At 34.3% G+C, this 18,321-nt stretch overlaps 1 protein-coding gene across 2 annotated transcripts in view; it reads left to right on the top strand.

Annotated features, from left to right (window-relative positions):
- MTMR6 (myotubularin related protein 6) overlaps positions 1 to 18,321 on the top strand; it is a 36,750-nt gene that overhangs the window by 352 nt on the left and 18,077 nt on the right. For both annotated transcript variants that reach the window (XM_081281780.1, XM_081281779.1), the window contains exons 2-3: positions 11,853 to 11,969; positions 16,754 to 16,916. In XM_081281780.1, coding sequence (XP_081137906.1) covers positions 11,853 to 11,969; positions 16,754 to 16,916 — 280 coding nt within the window. The remainder of the gene's footprint in view (positions 1 to 11,852; positions 11,970 to 16,753; positions 16,917 to 18,321) is intronic.

The following is an 18,321-nucleotide window of genomic DNA, read 5'->3' on the forward strand; positions in this document are numbered from 1 at the left end:
TTCGCGGAGGCCTGTACTTTTGGACGCAGGGTCTCTTAGGAGCTCCGGGTGCTTTGGTGGGGGGCTAAGTCCTGGAAAATTGGTTGCCGCCCCCTTAGCTCTATATTTTCTTGGGCAAAATTGGGGCTGCTCTAACTTTGGGGTATTCAGCCATTCTCCCCCTTACGTACCGAAAAACTGGTGGGTTCCCAAATTACCATTACTATGCTTTGTAAGGTATAGCCCTTAACGTTTCATTGTCCCGTGTCACAGATTCATGATGCAAGTTTGGAAGAGTCCAAATCAGCTCTGCTTTCCGCCTTACTTTCTTGTCTGTCTCCAGTGTTTTTGTGTCTGTGCTTCAAATTGTAGGCATTGTTCTTAGTTAGGGTCAATAGTTTAACGAGAAATTATACAGAAGGTTAAAGTGTTGTATAATATTTCAAAAGGTTGGATGGAACTTTCTTCAATTGAGATTATTGTTTATTAAATCCTATACTTCGTTTTTATTTGCAAGAGATTTGTGCATGAGTAAGTATTTTTATGATTCTGTTACAAGAGTAAAGCTGAAAGGAAATGGTATCAGAATATTACCAAATCATTTTTTCAACAACATTTAAAGCAAACTTCAACTTCTGGAGGGGGAAAAACAGACTGAGATCAGAACTGAGTAACAAATTAAGATCATGGGCAGTCTGTCATTTTTTAAATTATTTATTAGAACGACCTTTTGTGAAAGCAGACTCTATGTTTGCCAGAGCAGAAATCATCAGTCAGTTGCTGCTCATCTTAAAAAGTTACAGCTCATTTACGAACAAGTAAATCTGTGTTATCATTACTGGGATAAGGAGAATTTGAGATCTTTATCTTTAAAATGTTTCACAGCCCTTTTTAAGGTGCACATAGATTTTAAAAGATTTTTTTTAAAGAGAAAAAAGATATAGTAGCTAAAAAATTCAACTTGTTGGCAGTTAAAGTTTGAAAGTAGAAGGGTGACAGAGTAAATAACCAAACTTACAGAAGATGTACCCGTGGGAAAGGGGATTAGAATAGACATGGGTTCAGGATCTTGTCCTGCCTGGTTAGAGGGTTCCAGATGCAAGCTAACGTGGGCTTTTGGCGTGTGACTTCTTTCTACACTAATTTGAACCTCATCTTTGCATGTTTTAGATACTTACCACAGTGCATAGCACACAATAGAAAACCAGTCAAAGTGAACTGAGTCTAAACAACTAAAACATACCCTAGTTTTTGTTTTTTTTTTTAAGAGAGAGAGAGAGAGAGAGAGAGAGAGAGAGAATTTTTTTTAATATTTATTTTTTAGTTTTCGGCAGACACAACATCTTTGTAGTTTTTTTTTTTTTAAGAGAGAGTGAGAGAGAGAGAGAGAGAGAGAGAGAGAGAATTTTTTTTTAATATTTATTTTTTAGTTTTCGGCAGACACAACATCTTTGTTTGTATATGGTGCTGAGGATTGAACCCGCACACATGCCAGGCGAGTGCGCTAGCACTTGAGCCACATCCCCAGCCCACAAACCCTACTTTTAAGTGAATGATAAGAGTAAACACTGTTGAAAAATCTTTAGGACCCTTTGTTATTTTTAATTTTTTTCTCTTTCAATTTATGATGAACATATATCTCTGTTTTTATTTGTATTGCTATAACCAGTTTTACTATCTCCTTGAAGATTGTTGCTAGTGAACTTTCATTGAGCCTCATGTTTCATTTTTACCATTGATGGACTGTTCTCCAAATTATGTTCTGATTTAGTTTTATCTTTTCACAGGGGGTCCATACTGGTAGTTTAATAAAGCTCCTTTATGTTTTTTAAATATGGAGAGATTTCTGACTAATTTTCTATTAAAATTACTTCTCGTGTTCCTTTACTACATTGTGCCATTTAAGAAATTTATATATATTTATGTATATATATGTGTATATATATAAATACATATATTTTTTAGTTGTTGATGGACCTTTATTTTATTTATTTATATGTGGTGCTGAGGATTGAACCCAGTGCCTCACATATGCTAGGCAAGCACTCTACCACTGAGCTATAACCCCAGCCCTACATTATATCATTTTTATAGCATTGGATTATTACCGTAGAATTAAGTGGGCGTGGTAGACTTCAATTAAACAAATATTTGTTAAACACCTATTTTGTGTCAGGCACTGCACAGATACTGGACATATAGTAGCAAGATAGATTGGACCTCCTAATATGTTCTGATAACTATTGTATAGACTGTTTTTTTTTTTAAATCATTAGCCTATTGTGAAAATAACTTGTTGTTAAAAATTGATTTGAACATAGCCAACTTTTTGTTTCCATTATGCATAGCCTCCACATGGACATAGTTAATTTGCTGCAAAATAATTGTAAGTATTTCACAATGAAAAATTGATTGTATTAGGTTTATTAGCTTTTTTTAAAAAAAAAACCTTATATAGATTAGTCACTATAACTGTGGTACTATATAACTACTTAGTAATTTATTTTGTTTAGATAACGTATAACCCTGTCCATTGGATTTCATTATCTCCATTTACAGAGGAGGAAGAAATAGTCTTAGAGAGTTTGCATAACCTGCCCAATTAGCTCATGAGTAGTAGTTTTAAACTAGAGTTTGTTAACTCCAAAGACTATGTATGCTTTTTTTATTGTCTCTTTAGTTTGAAGCCAAATGTTAAATTTGTATTAATTTAAAAGTAAATACAGATTATAATTCTAAAAGTTTTCTTTCCCAAATCTGTTCTTATCATAAATAATATTTATATATTATTATTTTTATTGTTTAGAATCAATGTTTTATGGACCACTAACTAGAGATTAGTATTTTAGCTGAGTACTAATTAAATGGCTTTCTCAGGAACAGATATATCATCCTGTTTTGGTCAAATTTAGTTTACTGATTTTATGAGGTCAATAAATATGTTAAGTCCCTGAATTTGAATTTCCAAAAGGGCATTTCCAAGTTATACTTAGGAACACTGTAGCTACTGCCTGTCACTGACTTTGAGCTCTAATTTTGCCGTAATCAGGTGATTCTGCTAATACATAATGAAAAATATTCAAAGGCAGTATCCTTTGCCTGCTAGGCTCCAGTACTTTGGCTGACATCATATATTGATTTTGAATGATATTATACCGTCTGTGAATAAGAAGTCAATGAAAGTAGGGCTTTGTAGGGCTTGTTATAGAATTCAGATTTGTTCCTCCAAATCTGATTTTACTGGGGCTCAAATTTCAAAAGTAATGCCCAACTTATTCTTTAGCTTGATTCTTCTTATTGTCATTAGAATGTGAGAGCATACGTGTATATGTGTAGAAATATATAAATATATGTTATCTGTTACAAAGAGTGAAGGAGATACAAAACTAAAATAAGGAAAAACTATCATTATTTAAATTATTGTTGTAATAAGAGCAAAAGTTTTGAGGAGTACCTGAACACTTTTCTCCAAGTGGTGTCTATTTTGACTGTCACTAACATTATCTCATTTTACAGGTGAGAAAACTGAAAGTTTATAGAGATTGAATAACATAAAATAAGTTGTCGTGGCTCACATAGCTATCTGGGAGCTAGCTAGCCAGGGAGATTACTGGAGCTTGGTTCTTAAATTCAGGTCTTTCTGATATCAGGCCTATTTTTAACCATTATACTCTCCTACCATACAGAGTAATTATCTAGTCGAGATTTGAGTGGTGAGATAGGGCAGTGTGAGTAGGAATGGAGAGGAATGTGAGAAACTAAAGGTAAGATTTTTTTCTAGTAATTAGCTGATTATGAGGGACTGGAGCTCTGAAAACGGTCAAGCAGATTTGTGAGTTGTCTGTAATCATTAAAATTTTTCACTGTGGGTGAGCTTTTACAAAAATATGTGGAGATTCTGTAGAGAAGAGTGGGAAAGTAAGGGCCTAGGAACCCTTAAAAAGGGGCAACTGCAAAAGAGCAGTACAGATAAAATTGGAAGAGGTGAAATTGCAGACGGGAAAGTTGCCATCTTTGCTCTTCTAATTTCCTTCTTCATGCCCTTCTCTGCTCTTACTTCTTCGTCCTTCTTGGAACAGTCACTGTTCTAGGTACTAGGAAAATGGTGATGAGAAAGTCAGACAAAAAGTCCTGCCCTAATAAAAACATATTTCCTAGTTGGAGAAGACACAGTTATTAACAAAATAAGTTAAGTAGATACGATGCTGTATGGTGGTATAAAAATATGCTGTGGATAAAAATAAAGCCAGCAAGGACTGTAGAGTACCAGGGTGGGGTTAGAGGGATGTCAGTTGTAAATCGGGTAGTTCAGATCTGAAACTGGTGAGGGAATGTGCCATTCTCACTTGAGGGAAAGGAGAGAGAGTCCTACAGCAGGGGCAGAAATTCTTTGTAAGGCATGCTTGAAGCTAAGGACCACCAAGAAGGCTTGAACAGAGTAAGTGAGGAAAAGCTGAGTAGAAGATTGAAGTTGAAGATCAGGGGTACATTACTGTAGACGTTTGAAGGCCAATGTAAAATTTACTTTTTACTGTGAGCTAGAAAGCCATTGATGGAGGGTCAGCTGTTTTTAACACTGCAGAAGGGCAACGTAAGCTAGAAAGTTCCCACTGGATTTTAAAGAGGAAGCACAACAAGCATCAGAAGCTGTGAAGATGTATTTTCTGCTTGGGATTCACTCCACATATCATGTAGTTGTAGAGTTAGCAGCTGTTGATCAGAGATAAAAGAAAGCCATCGATCGCTTCCTGTCCTAGTAGAGATAACCAGGTGTCTGAATTTCTGATGTGATTTTGTATATGTATGATTTCATATGTTTTCTATTTCCAGCTTTGTAAACAGCTGAAATTTGAAGTTCCTATATAGACTATTCAGTGAAGTTCTTTTAGTGAAAGCCTATATAGTTTGAACTAAATAATCCTTAAAGTAATGCATGTGTTGGCATTTATTATCCCTCACTAAAGTGACCACATCCTCCAGTTCCAGTATGAAATCTTTCTTCTTGCCCCATTGTTTTTCATTTACTCTTTTCCCAGAAGTCTTTTCTACCTTCCCCATTTATGTTTTGCCTTTTTAAGGATCCTATCACTATTTTCCTAGTGCCTCAGTGGTGGTGACCTGAAGGAGTTGTAGTTGCTTCTTAAACATGTCCCTTAAAACATTTCTAAGAAAAGCCTGGGGGTAATCTACAGCCACATCTGTAAAATACATTTCCTTTTTTTTTTTTTTTTAAAGAGAGAGAGAGAATTTTTTAATATTTATTTTTTAGTTTTCGGCGGACACAACATCTTTGTTTGTATGTGGTGCTGAGGATTGAACCCAGGCCGCATGCATGCTAGGCGAGCACGCTACCGCTTGAGCCACATCCCCAGCCCATTTTCTTTTCTTTTTTTTTTTTTTTTAAATTGTTTCTTCTTTAGTTATACATGACAGTAGAATCCATTTTGACAAATTACACAAGCATGGAATATATCTTGTTCTAATTCATACTCCAGGACCTCCATTTCATTCTTTCGTGAAAAAGAGAAATATAAAAAAGCAGTTGTTTTAAAAATTGACTAAATCTATAGGCTGAAATTTGTATGCTGATATTTTAGCAATGAAAAAGATCCAAGTTTCTCTCTTTTGGAGGAGGGTTTGCAGCAAATAGCAGAATAATTAGCATATTTTCTCAAAACTTATTTTCTTCAGAACTTTAAATACTAAATAAATGTTTTGGAATAATTTCAGATTAATTTTAGTATCTGTAACATCCATTTGCCTATTGCTATACTGAAGCACTTACATGTAATGAATTTCTACTATTTTCTTAATTTGAATTTGATTTTGCATTTAGTAAGGTTATAAATAATCCTCAGCTTATTAGTCAGATACACTTTTCACTCATACTTATTTTTATTTCTCTGTGCCTGATATTAATGAATGGTAACCAAGCTGATAAGTTTAAAGTGTTTATATCTTTATTTCTCCTTTATCTCCTTCCTCCTTTTCACATTTGTTTTGTTACATTATTAGTCTGAGACTGTTCTTTTCTTGTCACAGCTTACTCCAGAACCCTAATATTTCTCCTAGCCACCCCTAGATTGCTTCATTAACCTCTTACCTGGTTACCCCTACCCAATCCAGCATTTTCTCCACAGTGATTCTGGAATGATTTTCAAAACCATATCTGTCATGTAGTACAGTGCTTAATGACCTCTATTTATATCCTTTTATCTATAGCACAGGCTCTACATTAATACTTTTCTCTCATTTGGTAAAATGCTATTCCTCACATATTGAAATATAAATGCTTTATCTCTATTGAGAATTTTGTATTTTCTTTCTGTTTCTATTAGTGAAGGAAGTATTGTTTATTTTTATGTTTTTTATTAGTGCATTATAGTTATACATAATATTGGGGTTCATTTTGACATAACATACATGCATGGAATATAATTTATTTAATTTTTTAATTTTTTAATTTGTTTTAATTAGTTACACATGACAGTACAATGATCTTGACATATCATACATTTGAATCAGATCGGGTATAATTTCTAATTTTTCTGAGTGTACAGGTTGCAGAATCACATTGGTCATGCAGTCACGTATATACATACAGCAATAATAATGTCTATTTTATTCTGCTGTCCTTCCTTTCCCCCTCACAGGAAGTATTGTTGATTCTTGCTTTCAGCAATTTGTATTAGGAAAACAGTAGTTATTTTTCTAATTATAGAGCACTTTGGAATATTGAATTTGCTTTTTAAACTTAAATACACATCCTTCATTTCTCCTTTCAAACCTAACTGAATAGTACAACCTACCGTACCAGATTACTAACTGAAGTAATTTTGCAGATACTTCTTTGAGCATTTTATTGCTTATATTTATCAGACAAATAAGGGTAAAATATCAGACATTTATTATCAACCTTACTACAGCCCTCTGAGGGAAAGTTTATTGCCCATATTTTATAGATGTGAGCATGAGATCCAGACAGGTTGTCCTTTAGTTGATAGCCAGTAAATTTTTATTGAGTGAGTTAGTAAACTTTCTTTACTGGTATTACACACACACACACACACACACACACACACACACCACTTTGTGAATGTGAGTGTATGTGTGCATGTAATGCAGTTGTATATTTTAAGCCTTCAAGTTATATTAAGTTCCTTTAAAAAGTGGGAGAACTAGACATGTCAGGGCCTTAAATATTAGGAAGAAGAACCTAGAGAGAAGATAGCTCATGTGAGTTCAGAGCATGAGGGATTAATTTGGAATTAAAGAAGAATCAGTTCTGGGGCTGGCGTTGTGGCTCAGCAGTAGAGCACACACCTAACAAGTGCAAGACCCTGAGTTTGATCCTCAGCACCACATAAAAAAAAATAAATAAAGGTATTGTGTCCAACTACAAATAAAAAATTTAAAAAAATGTAAAAAAAAAAATCAGTTCTGTAAGAATGAGAGCTGAGCACAGTGATGCATGCCTATAATCCCAGCTACTTGGAAGGCTGAGGCAGGAGGATTGCAAGTTTGAAACCAGCCTCAGCAACTTAGTAAGACCTTTTCATAAATAAATAAATAGGTTGCAGTGTAGTTCAGTGACAAGTAACCCTTAGTTCAATCCTCAGTATTGTGAAAAAAGAGTGAGCAAGTGAACTTTTTAAATACAGAGTCTTTATCTCTGTCTCCTCAGATGACTGAACGGAGTTCAAGTGAGGCTTGGAATTTGCACTTCTGCCAAGTTTTGGAGATGATTCAGATGAGGTTTGATTCTTGAATACAATGGATCAAAATTAACAAAGGGGATTTCAGATAATATTTAATGTAAAACTAGGGGGAATCAGGAAATAGGGTTAGTGTTGGAAATAATATTTTCTGTCTGAATTTTCCATCTTGATAAAGATCCAGTAGAAAAGAACTCTGTACTATACAATTATACTATACAATTTCAAAGGAAGAGTGATTTTTCCCTGATTGGGTGATAGGGTAGGAATAGAACTGACAGCCCAAACATGTATTGCCAAAATAAATAACTATGCAGATGAAGCAAACTGAATAATAACTGTGTTCTACTAATAGTTTTTTTTTTACTTTTTTAAACAGTTTTTGTTCATTTATTCATGAATTAATACCCACTGTTTACCCACTTTATAGGGAGGGAAATGGCAGCTGAGAGAAATAAGGAATGTACAGTGGGATAAAGAAAAATCCTACTTAATGAATACCATGAATGGCTTCAACAAAGGGCACCACTTGAGTTGTGGGTACCTTCCATTTTTTTTTCCCTTTGGGAAATATTTCCTCTGAGGCAGTTTATCTTGGTTCAACACTTACTATGTCAAACACTATTCTAGCCATTAAGAGATATTTAGAAATAAGAAAGAGTCAGTCCTCACCCTGTAATATATTACGGTTTTTAGTGGGAAGGACAGACCTATGAACAGATGCTTTCATTCTAACTTAGCACTTATCTTAATAGTAGTGGAAGGAGCTGATTTTGAAGTATTTAGGTGATGAAATTGGTAGGAATTAGTGAATATCATGAGTCAAGAATTTAGGATGCTTTCCAGATTTCCAGTGTGGGTGACTTGATAAGGATAGAATAACATAACTTACACCCAAATACAGAATTGGGATCATATTTTTGAGGGGTGAGAGGGGAAATCAGTTCTGTTTTTAGTGTGTTTAATATTATTCTTGAGACATCCAAGTGGAGACAGTATAGCCCCAGGGAAGGCGGTCCAGCTCAGGAATTAGACAACACAAGGTTGTAATTGCTATCCCAGTTCCTAGCTTCTACTAGCTGAATGGGAGTACTAATGGTACCCACCACATAGAATTTGTGAAAAAGAAAAGAAATAATGTACATTAAATTCCTATTAGGATTCTGGGAACATAATAAGCTCTCAATAATGTCAGGAATTGCTATTACATGTGTAGGGAGACAGTGTAAACTCAGGAGAGATCAGTTTGACATATAGTTTGGGGAGTCATTAACAGATGGCTAAAATAATGTCAGTGACATTATGGAGAATGATCATTGAGGGAAAATAGTAATAAATAGGGAATGGACAGGGAGGGTTAAACAATCCATGAAAAGTAGTATATTGTCTTCCATTTTAGGCTTCTGATTGGAGAAATGTTATTATCTTTTAAAAATCCCAAAACGAAAAACTTCACATAGATTTTTTTTTTTTGTACCAGGATTTGAACCCAGGTTTGCTCAACCACTGAGCCACATCCTCAGCCCCTTTTTAATTTTTTTTTTTTTAATTTTGAGACAGGGTCTCACCAAGTTGCTTAGAGCCTTGCTAAATTGCCAAGGCTGGCTTTGAACTTGGAATCCTCTTGCCTTAGCCTCTCTAGCCACTGGGATTACACGTAAGCACCACTGCACCCGGTTCACATGTACTTCTTTTTTTGGGTTTTCAATATTTACTTTTTAGTTATAGGTGGACACATGTCTTTATATTACTTTATGTGGTGCTGAGGATCAAACCTAGTGCCTCACGCATGCTAAGCGAGTGCTCTGCCTCTGAGTCTCAGCCCCAGCCCGGACATGTATTTCTTTTTAAAGTAAACTTTCCCGTTTCATTAATAAACTTTCTTTAAAATTTATTTATTTTTAGTAAACTCCCTTTTAAAACTAGTTGCCAATATACTTTAAAAAATTTTTTTAGTTGTTGATGGACCTTTATTTTATTCATTTATTTATATGTGGTGCTGAGAATTGAACCTAGTGTCTCACACGCAAGGCAAGCACTCTACTACTGAGCCACAACCCTAGCCCTCCAATATACTTTTTTATTTTGTCTAAGTTGGGTACCTATTTGAAGTGCTAAAAAATGTTTGGCACACATTGTTAGCTTGAGTAGTGTCAATACTTTATGATAACTGTTATTTTCATGTTTGTTCATAATTTCCCTTTTTTTTTTTTAGCTTAAGGAAATAAGGTTGAGAGTTATGTTGTGGAATTATAATTGCTATTGTTTGCCTAAGTGCCCTTTCCAGCCAAGTCTAGCACAGTTGGAGAAGAACATATAATTGTTGATCCCATTTGTGTTAAAAGATGTTTAAGTTTTGATTCACAATGTATGACATAGTGATGTTAGATATTTACTTTATGGAGAACTGGTCCCTAAACAATGAAATAAGTCTTAACCTCGAAGAGAAGAAATCTTTATTCAGGTTAGTAGGAAGCCTTCCTTTTTGTTGGTTTTTAAAAATTTATTTTATTTAAAAAATTTTTTAAATTTAATTTTGTATTAAAATATGTATATATGTTTAGGTGTTGATGGACATTTATTTATATGTGGTACTGAGAATTGAACCCAGTGCCTCACACATGCAAGGCAAGCTCACTACCACTAAGCCACGACCCAGCCTTTTTTTTTTTTTTTTGCATTTCTGGGGATTGAACCCAGGACTTGACAGATCTTTCTGTTTTCCTAAATATCAGTGTATAATAATTAGACAGTTTTTGTATATCAAATCAACTGTCAGACCTGAGTTTTATAAATTAGATCATATATCTAAGTTTTCAGAGGAGAATATTCAAACTGAATTTATTACCTTAACTGTGTAAATAAAATTTTGCATCAAAAACAAATTTAATAATCTTCAAGTTTAAATTTTAACTTATTTGAACAAATGCTATTATAAACAGGCTTTCCATGGAAACAAAATTCTGGAAGTAAGGAAGAAAGGTTGAAGCTAATTAGCCTTTTAAGTGCTGGTTATTGATTACCTTGGAAATAAATAATTTCATTTGAGATAATGATTAACTGGTTTTGAAGATCTACACAATTTAAAGGAATATCTATAACCTACTGCTTTAGCTATAGATTGAAGTTTTTAAGTTGAATGATTATTTCACTTTTTTCCCCATAAGTGTAGATAACTTTAAATTTCAAAGCAGCAGTAGTCTCCTGCAGAATTCCTAATTAATCTTAATCCCACTTTCCCCTATGGTGACAATGTGTGTGTGTACTTAAGACATACTGTCATACTGTATACCTGACTGTCTTAGGTAGTACAGGAGGCTGACACAGCACAGGACATAATCTGTGCAAGGGAATTCAGAGCTATAAAAAAGAAAAGCTAAGACATCAGTAACACATTAGTTTTTTAAGAAGAACTCTTGTTAGGAGGCAGAGCATCAGTATCAGTGAATCTTGAATAATGCTTAGTACTCAGCTAAGAGAGGAGACCCATATAGGAAAGGACACAGTCTGAGTAAAAAATTAAGAGCTGGACACAAAACCACCATTGTTCTGGTATGGGGGGAACAGAGAGACTAAGCTAGAGTTTGTAAACATTTAATTGTTTCCTGATTTAATTTCCCTATGAGTTTACTTCTAGAATTCTAGATATAATATTTTATATACTTGATTATATATACCTGATTGATTTTTTTCTATTTCAGATAAAAATGGACCCTTGATTATGAAAAATATTCTTGCTTATTTATACTGCACTCCTTTTTCTTGTTCCTCTCAATATAAATGTTAATGTTTTTTTACAACCTATTCCCTGTTGGTTACATTTGCAACCAGATAATACTTAATGTGGTTTGTGGTGTATGTGTTTTCCTCCAAAAGATTGATGAAACTTAACATTGATGAAACTTAATATTAAATGAACTCTTTGTTTTTGGACAGAAGGAGGAAACAATTGAAAATGATGCTTGTTAGTCCCTGGAACAAAAAAAAATTATACTACTTTTTTAAATATATATTTTTTAGTTGTAGATGGACACAATACCTTTTTTGTTTATTTATTTATTTTTATGTGGTGCTGAGGCAAGTGCTGTACTGCTGAGCCACATCCCCAGCCCCTATACTACTTTTTGAAGTGAAAATAACATCCTTTTCTTTTTTCAGGTTGAACAAGTAAAATTGCTTGATCGATTCAGTACCGGCAACAAGTCATTAACAGGAACACTCTATCTTACGGCCACACATCTATTATTTATAGACTCTCATCAAAAAGAAACCTGGGTAAGAAGGACCACAGCAGAACCATGAACTATGGCTATTACTGTGTTGTTTTGAATACATATAATTTTTAATTATTGGTTACTTAACCTGGAATTTTGGTGTTTTCATCCTATGCTCCCATCTATATCAGGTATATAGATATCATGTATCTATTATGTCTGTAGAATACCAAACTCTCTACCTCCCTAAATAATTTTAAAATATCTATTTGTTCCTTTTAATTTTAAAAAATCTAAATAATGTATGTATATGTTAACAGATCAAATGAATTATTTGGTATATTTCACAATATTTTTATACCATATTACAATTAGGGTATTTAATTTTGTTTTGTTAGTATAAATATTGTAGTATACATATATTTATATAAGTATGTACGTTTTCAAGTATATGTTTATATGTAGCACGTATACTTTAAAAAAATATATACTTGAAAATGTGTATATGCATATAATGTGCAGTTGACCCTTGAACAACATGTTGGGTTTGAACTTTGCAGGTCCATTCCTATGCCTATTCTTCCTTTTGCAACAGTCTGAGAAAACATTCAAACTATATAGCATAAAAATTAAGAAAAAATTAGATATGTCATGGATGCATAAAATATATGTAGATAATAGTCTGTCATTTACTACTACAAAATATACACAAATTCTTCAGGCACAGTGGCACACACCTATAATCCTAGAGGCTGAGGCAGGTGGATTGCAAATTCAAGGCCAGCTTTGGCTACTTAGCCCAACTCTGACTGAAAACAGATATTAAAAAGGGCTGGGGATGTTGCTCAGTGGTAGAGTGGCCCTGAATTCAATTCCCAAGGAAAAAAAAAATAATTACACAATGGGGCTGGGAATGTGGCTCAAGCCGTAGCGCGCTTGCCTGGCATGCTTGGGTCGCTGGGTTCAGTCCTCAGCACCATGTAAAAATAAAATAAAGATGTTGTGTCCACCGAAAACTAAAAAATAAATATTTAAAAATTCTCTGTCTCTCTCTCTCAAAAAAAAATTACACAAATTCTGTTACAAAAAGTTAACACTTATCAAAACTTACACTGCAAACACTTATAGGCCATACATGGTACCACTTACATTCAAGAAAAATATAAAGATTCAGTATTAAATCATAACTGTATGAAATTAAGGTAGTGTATACCATAATACTGTAGTAATTTCATAGCTACCTCCTGTTGCTCAAGTGTAGTTAGTATCCACTTTAAACTCTGGAACACTGATCATAAACAGTTGTGGTTTTCTTTCTAGGAAATTGCATTGTATTATTGATCTCTCATGGTTCTCATGTTTTTACTGTATATAATGTATAAAATATAAATAGGTATTAGTCAACATTTTATGTTGTATGTAAGGCTCTGGTCAGCAGCAGGCTATTAGCAAAGTTTGGGGGGGGGAGTCAAAAGTTAATTATGGGCTTTTGACTAGGAAGGGGGTGTCAGTGCCCCCAACTTCTGTGTTATTGAAGGGTCAACTGTACAAACATCTTGTGTGCATTTCTTCCTTTTATATGTGCCAGAGTTTCCTTGGGGTATTTGCCTGGGAGTAACATTGCTGGATCTTGGAAAAGCACATATTTAAGAATGTCACCTCTTCAATATGGCTGTTCCAATTTATATTCTCAGTATAGTGTTACACATTTTCTGCATCCTACATTTGATATTGTCAACTCTAAGATTTTTGCCTGTCCTGTTCGTTATGCCATTGTGATGTTAAATTGCTGATTGGAAAAAGTTATCTTTTCAAATATTTTGGTCATTGGGTTTTCTTTTTTTCTGTTGGATTGTTTGTCTTTTATTTTAAAGGAGTCCTGGATTTTAATGCTTTGTCAAATACATGAATCATCATCCTTAGCTTCTCCCAGTGTGTGGCTTGTCTTTTATGTGTTTTTTGTGTGTATGTCTTTGAATTAAAGTTTCAATTTGTAATGTTACAGGTTTTCTATTTTTTAAATGGTTGTAAAGATTCTTTAATAATTTCTTCTAAAAGCTTTTTTTAAAATAGTTTTTTAATTGTTGATGGACCTTTATTTTATTCATATGTGGTGCTGAGAATCAAACCCAGTGCCTCATACGTGCTAGGCAAGTACTCTACCTCTAGGCCACAACCCCAGCCTTAAATTCTTCTAAAAACTTTACATACAAGTTGTAGTACATCTGGGAAATATTTTGGTTTATGGTATGACATAGGGATTTTCATTTCTTCATATGAATAACTGACATCATTTATTGACCATTTCCTTCCCTTGGTCTTTAAAGTAAACAGTCATAAATAAAGCTTCTGTATATGTGAAGGTTTGTTCTCTTCTATTTTTTTGGCATATTGACTACAACTATACCAGTACCATACTGGTTTGTTGACTTGCTTCTTAATAATAAGTTTTGAGATGTAGTAAAGCACATCTTCTCAACTTATTCTCCATGTTTGTTATGACTGTTTTGTTCTTCCCTTTATTTATTCACTCATTTAGCACACATTTATTAAACACTTACTATATGTTTTTATATCACTATTCTAGGTATTATGGAAAGAATAGCCAGTAATAACAGATATAAATTCTGTCCTGAAAGAGCTCACTTTCTAATTGGGAGAAACAAATAATAGGATAAATAAGTGCTATGTATAGTGATAAGTAGTACTAAACAAGACATAAGAAAGAGAAATAAAGTGTGGTTTTGTGTCTGTGTGCTTCACAGGGAGAGACTTGGGTATGTTTCTGTGCCACAATGGCTATGCCAGATTTTAAACTCTCGATTTTATAAATGAAGAATCTCAGGGAAGCAGTGATTTGTTCAGTGTCACATAGGCAACTCAAATTTGTAAATGGAACTTAGGCAATGCAGTCAGGGAACTTTGGGTTCAAATCTCCATTGTACTGCTTACTGCTTGGGTTAGTATATCAGGGGGCTTTCTATTTAAGTCCGTGACTGTAAGGCTGAAGTGGCACCAAACCTTTCAAAGCAGAAGGAAGACTCCTCAGTACCTTCTCCTCCCTTTATCTGGGCTTCCCCTCCCCGCCCCCCCCCCATGCTCCCCTGCTGACTTTTCCTAACAAATTGTTAGAAAATTGGAACACTTGGAGGGTGCTGCTTGCATAGAAGGTAGAGAACACAGATTTCTGGCATTTTTAATCTCCTGAGGAAGATGGGTATTGCCAGTAAGGAAGGTTGGTTGAGAGGAATGACAGACCCATAGTATCTGCCAAAATGTGACTTCAAGTTTAGTACCCCCATAAAATAGATATACTATCAGATATCATGTAGGGCTTTGTGAATCTTGTATGAGAGAAAACAGGAAAAGCTTCTGGCCTAAAGCATAGAAGGGCCACAGGAAATTGTAGCTGCTTTTCTTATTTTTTTTAAGCAATAGCATCAAGATTAAAGGCTGATTTTGTCTCCCAGTGCAGGGCACCATGTTGCCCCGGGGTGCATCCCTTATAGCACATGTTGGCTTCTCTCTATATATATTCTTTATATTCCCAGGAAGGCCATCCAGTTGACATATGATTGTATCAAGTTAAGGTGCTTACCCCAGAGAAGTTATATTCCCTAGAAGCACTGGATGCCTTCCCTACCTGTTACTTGAACAAGAACTGCCAGGAATTTTGCCTCACAGAGCCTTGTAAAATCATTTCTTATATTATCCACTCTACCTCCTCTTTATTCACCTGTCTCAATATCTTCTGTATATGTACTCCATCTCCTAGAGAAATAAATGAAATATGGATAGGTAATTCCTACACAGTATCGATACGTTGTTCCTGCAGCTGTTTCTTCAGATGTTGGGAATGTAGTTTAGGGGGCAGCAAAAAGATTGTTGTTTTCTTTCTACTATTGTCTTAAAAATGCTGTTTCTCTGAAGTGAAGTCTGTTAGTATGCTATATTCATGTAAATGATTATTTTAATTCTAGAAGGAGTCTTATCAGCCTTTTTTCCTTGTTATCATTTTACAGATGATGATTTTTTTCAAAGTTACATAACTAGGTAGAGCCTGGTCCTCATAATTCTGCAAATACATTTGCATCTTTATTGCAATCATAATAGTGGTATGATATTAAATTTATTTTCTGTTTAGATTCTGTTATTATTAGATCATTTCAAGTAATGTATAATAATATAAATGTTAATGTGCTTAATCTTAGCTACAAGTATGGGCTACATATATTAATAATCCTTACTATATGTAGTTTTAATTTTTATACTTAGGCTTTTCTTGATTACTTATATTCATTTAATCTTACATGTCAACTTTAGATTTAATAAATAATTAGTAAATAAACATATAAATAATTTTTTTTGTCCTTTACCTTGTAATACACACATAAAAACAGGGTGGAATTTTTTGGGATAAATTGATCATTTTGGATAAATTGATCTCTTGCCATAGTTGAATTTTGGAACTTAAGACTTTTGTTCTTCAGAAGGATTTTCTATAAATATTTTAATAGAAATGATATTGAGAAAAAAACTTTTTAGTAGCAAACAAAATATTGTTTGTAGGTGAGAATGATGATCATATGTTCAAAATGCCATCAAGTATTGAGTTTATAGTGGGTCTTTATATTCATTCACTCAGTAAACATTTATTGTGATAGATGAGAAGGTATCAGGAAGACACATATATTCCTGACTTGGATATTCAGTCATTTTAAAATTTTGTTTGATGTGTAGCATATTTAATATTTTATTTGAGAAGGACATTCCTAACATTTATGGAAGAGAATAAGTACTTAGTGTTTCCTGTATTGATGAATTGAATCTTTTTTCATGCCATAGATATTACACCACCATATTGCCTCAGTAGAGAAACTTGCCTTGACTACTTCTGGATGCCCACTTGTGATTCAGTGCAAGAACTTCAGGATCGTGCATTTTATTGTTCCCAGAGAAAGAGATTGCCATGATATTTATAACTCTTTGCTACAACTATCAAAACAAGGTATTGTTCTTAGAGACCAAAGCTTACATGCTCAATTTGAGATAGGTTGTGTTAGTCAGCTTTTCATCATTGTGACAAAAATACCTGACCAAAACAACTTAGAGGAGAAAAAGTTTATTTTAGAGAATCAATTTATGGTTGGCTGACTCTGGAGGTGAGGCAGAGCATCATGGCAGAATGGCACAGCTCATGGTGACTGGAAATCAGAGAAAGAGTAAAGGAGAAGCCAGGGGGACTAAGTATAATCCCCAAGGGCATGTCCCCAGGGAACTACTTCTTCGAGCCACACCCTATCTGCCAAACAGTTATCACCCAGTAAAAGTAGTCCTTTCAAATTAATCCATCAAATGGATTAATCCACTGATCAGGTCACAGCATTTGTAATCTAATCATTTCACCTCTGAACATTACTGCATTAACATAAGAGCCTTTTTGGACACCTTATATTCAAATCATAATATGGGTTTAGCCAAGATAATTTAATGGATCTCTCTCTCTTTTTTTAAATACTTTTGAGTTACTCTTATCATTTGGGTACTTATGCATGCTAACTCCTCAAAATAGTCTAGAAATAACTGGTGTGAGTTGCAAAAATGGAATTCAAAGAGGAAGTAATAGTGAGGGAAAAAGTAAAGTGTGTATAGCATAAACTGAAGAAGCTAGCTATATATATATATTTAAGTCTCTTCATAGCAGGTAGCACATTTTGTATTTTTTAAAAATAGTTTTGGGGGGCTGGGGATGTGGCTCAAGCGGTAGCGCGCTCACCTGGCCTGCGTTCGGCCCGGGTTCGATCCTCAGCACCACATACAAACAAAGATGTTGTGTCCGCCGAAAACTAAAAAATAAATATTAAAATTCTCTCTCTCTCTCTCTCTCTCTCTCTCTCTCTCAAAAAAAAAAAAAAAGAAGAAGGATTTTCTTAAAAAAAAAAAAAGAAAAAAAATAGTTTTGGTAATGAGAATTGACTCCAAGTGTGCTTTACCACGTAACCATATCCCTAGCCCTTTTTTATATTGTATTTAGAGACAGGTTCTCTGGGTTGCTTAGGGCCTTGTTAAGTTGCTGAGGCTGCTTTTGAACTCAACAATCCTCCTGCCTCAGCCTCCTAAACTGCTGGGATTATAGGTGTGTGCTATTGTGCCTGGCTACGTTTGTGTGTGTGTGTGTGTGTGTGTGTGTGTGTGGTGCTGGGAATAGAACCCAGGGCGTTATTCTTGCAAGGTAAGCACTCTACCAATTTAGCTGTATCCCCAGCCCCTACCTTTTGTATTTTTAAAATTGGGTATTTCAAAACTAAGAAGACTTACTTGAAGACAGTATTACTAAATGAGAAGTTAAGGAAGGTCAAGGTCTTCTAATAGCAGTTGGTCTAAAATACTTAATAAATTGGGATGGAAGAAAA

This window comes from Spermophilus citellus (genome assembly GCF_964194105.1).
Source record: "Spermophilus citellus genome assembly, chromosome: 1".
Classification (NCBI taxonomy): Eukaryota; Metazoa; Chordata; class Mammalia; order Rodentia; family Sciuridae; genus Spermophilus; species Spermophilus citellus.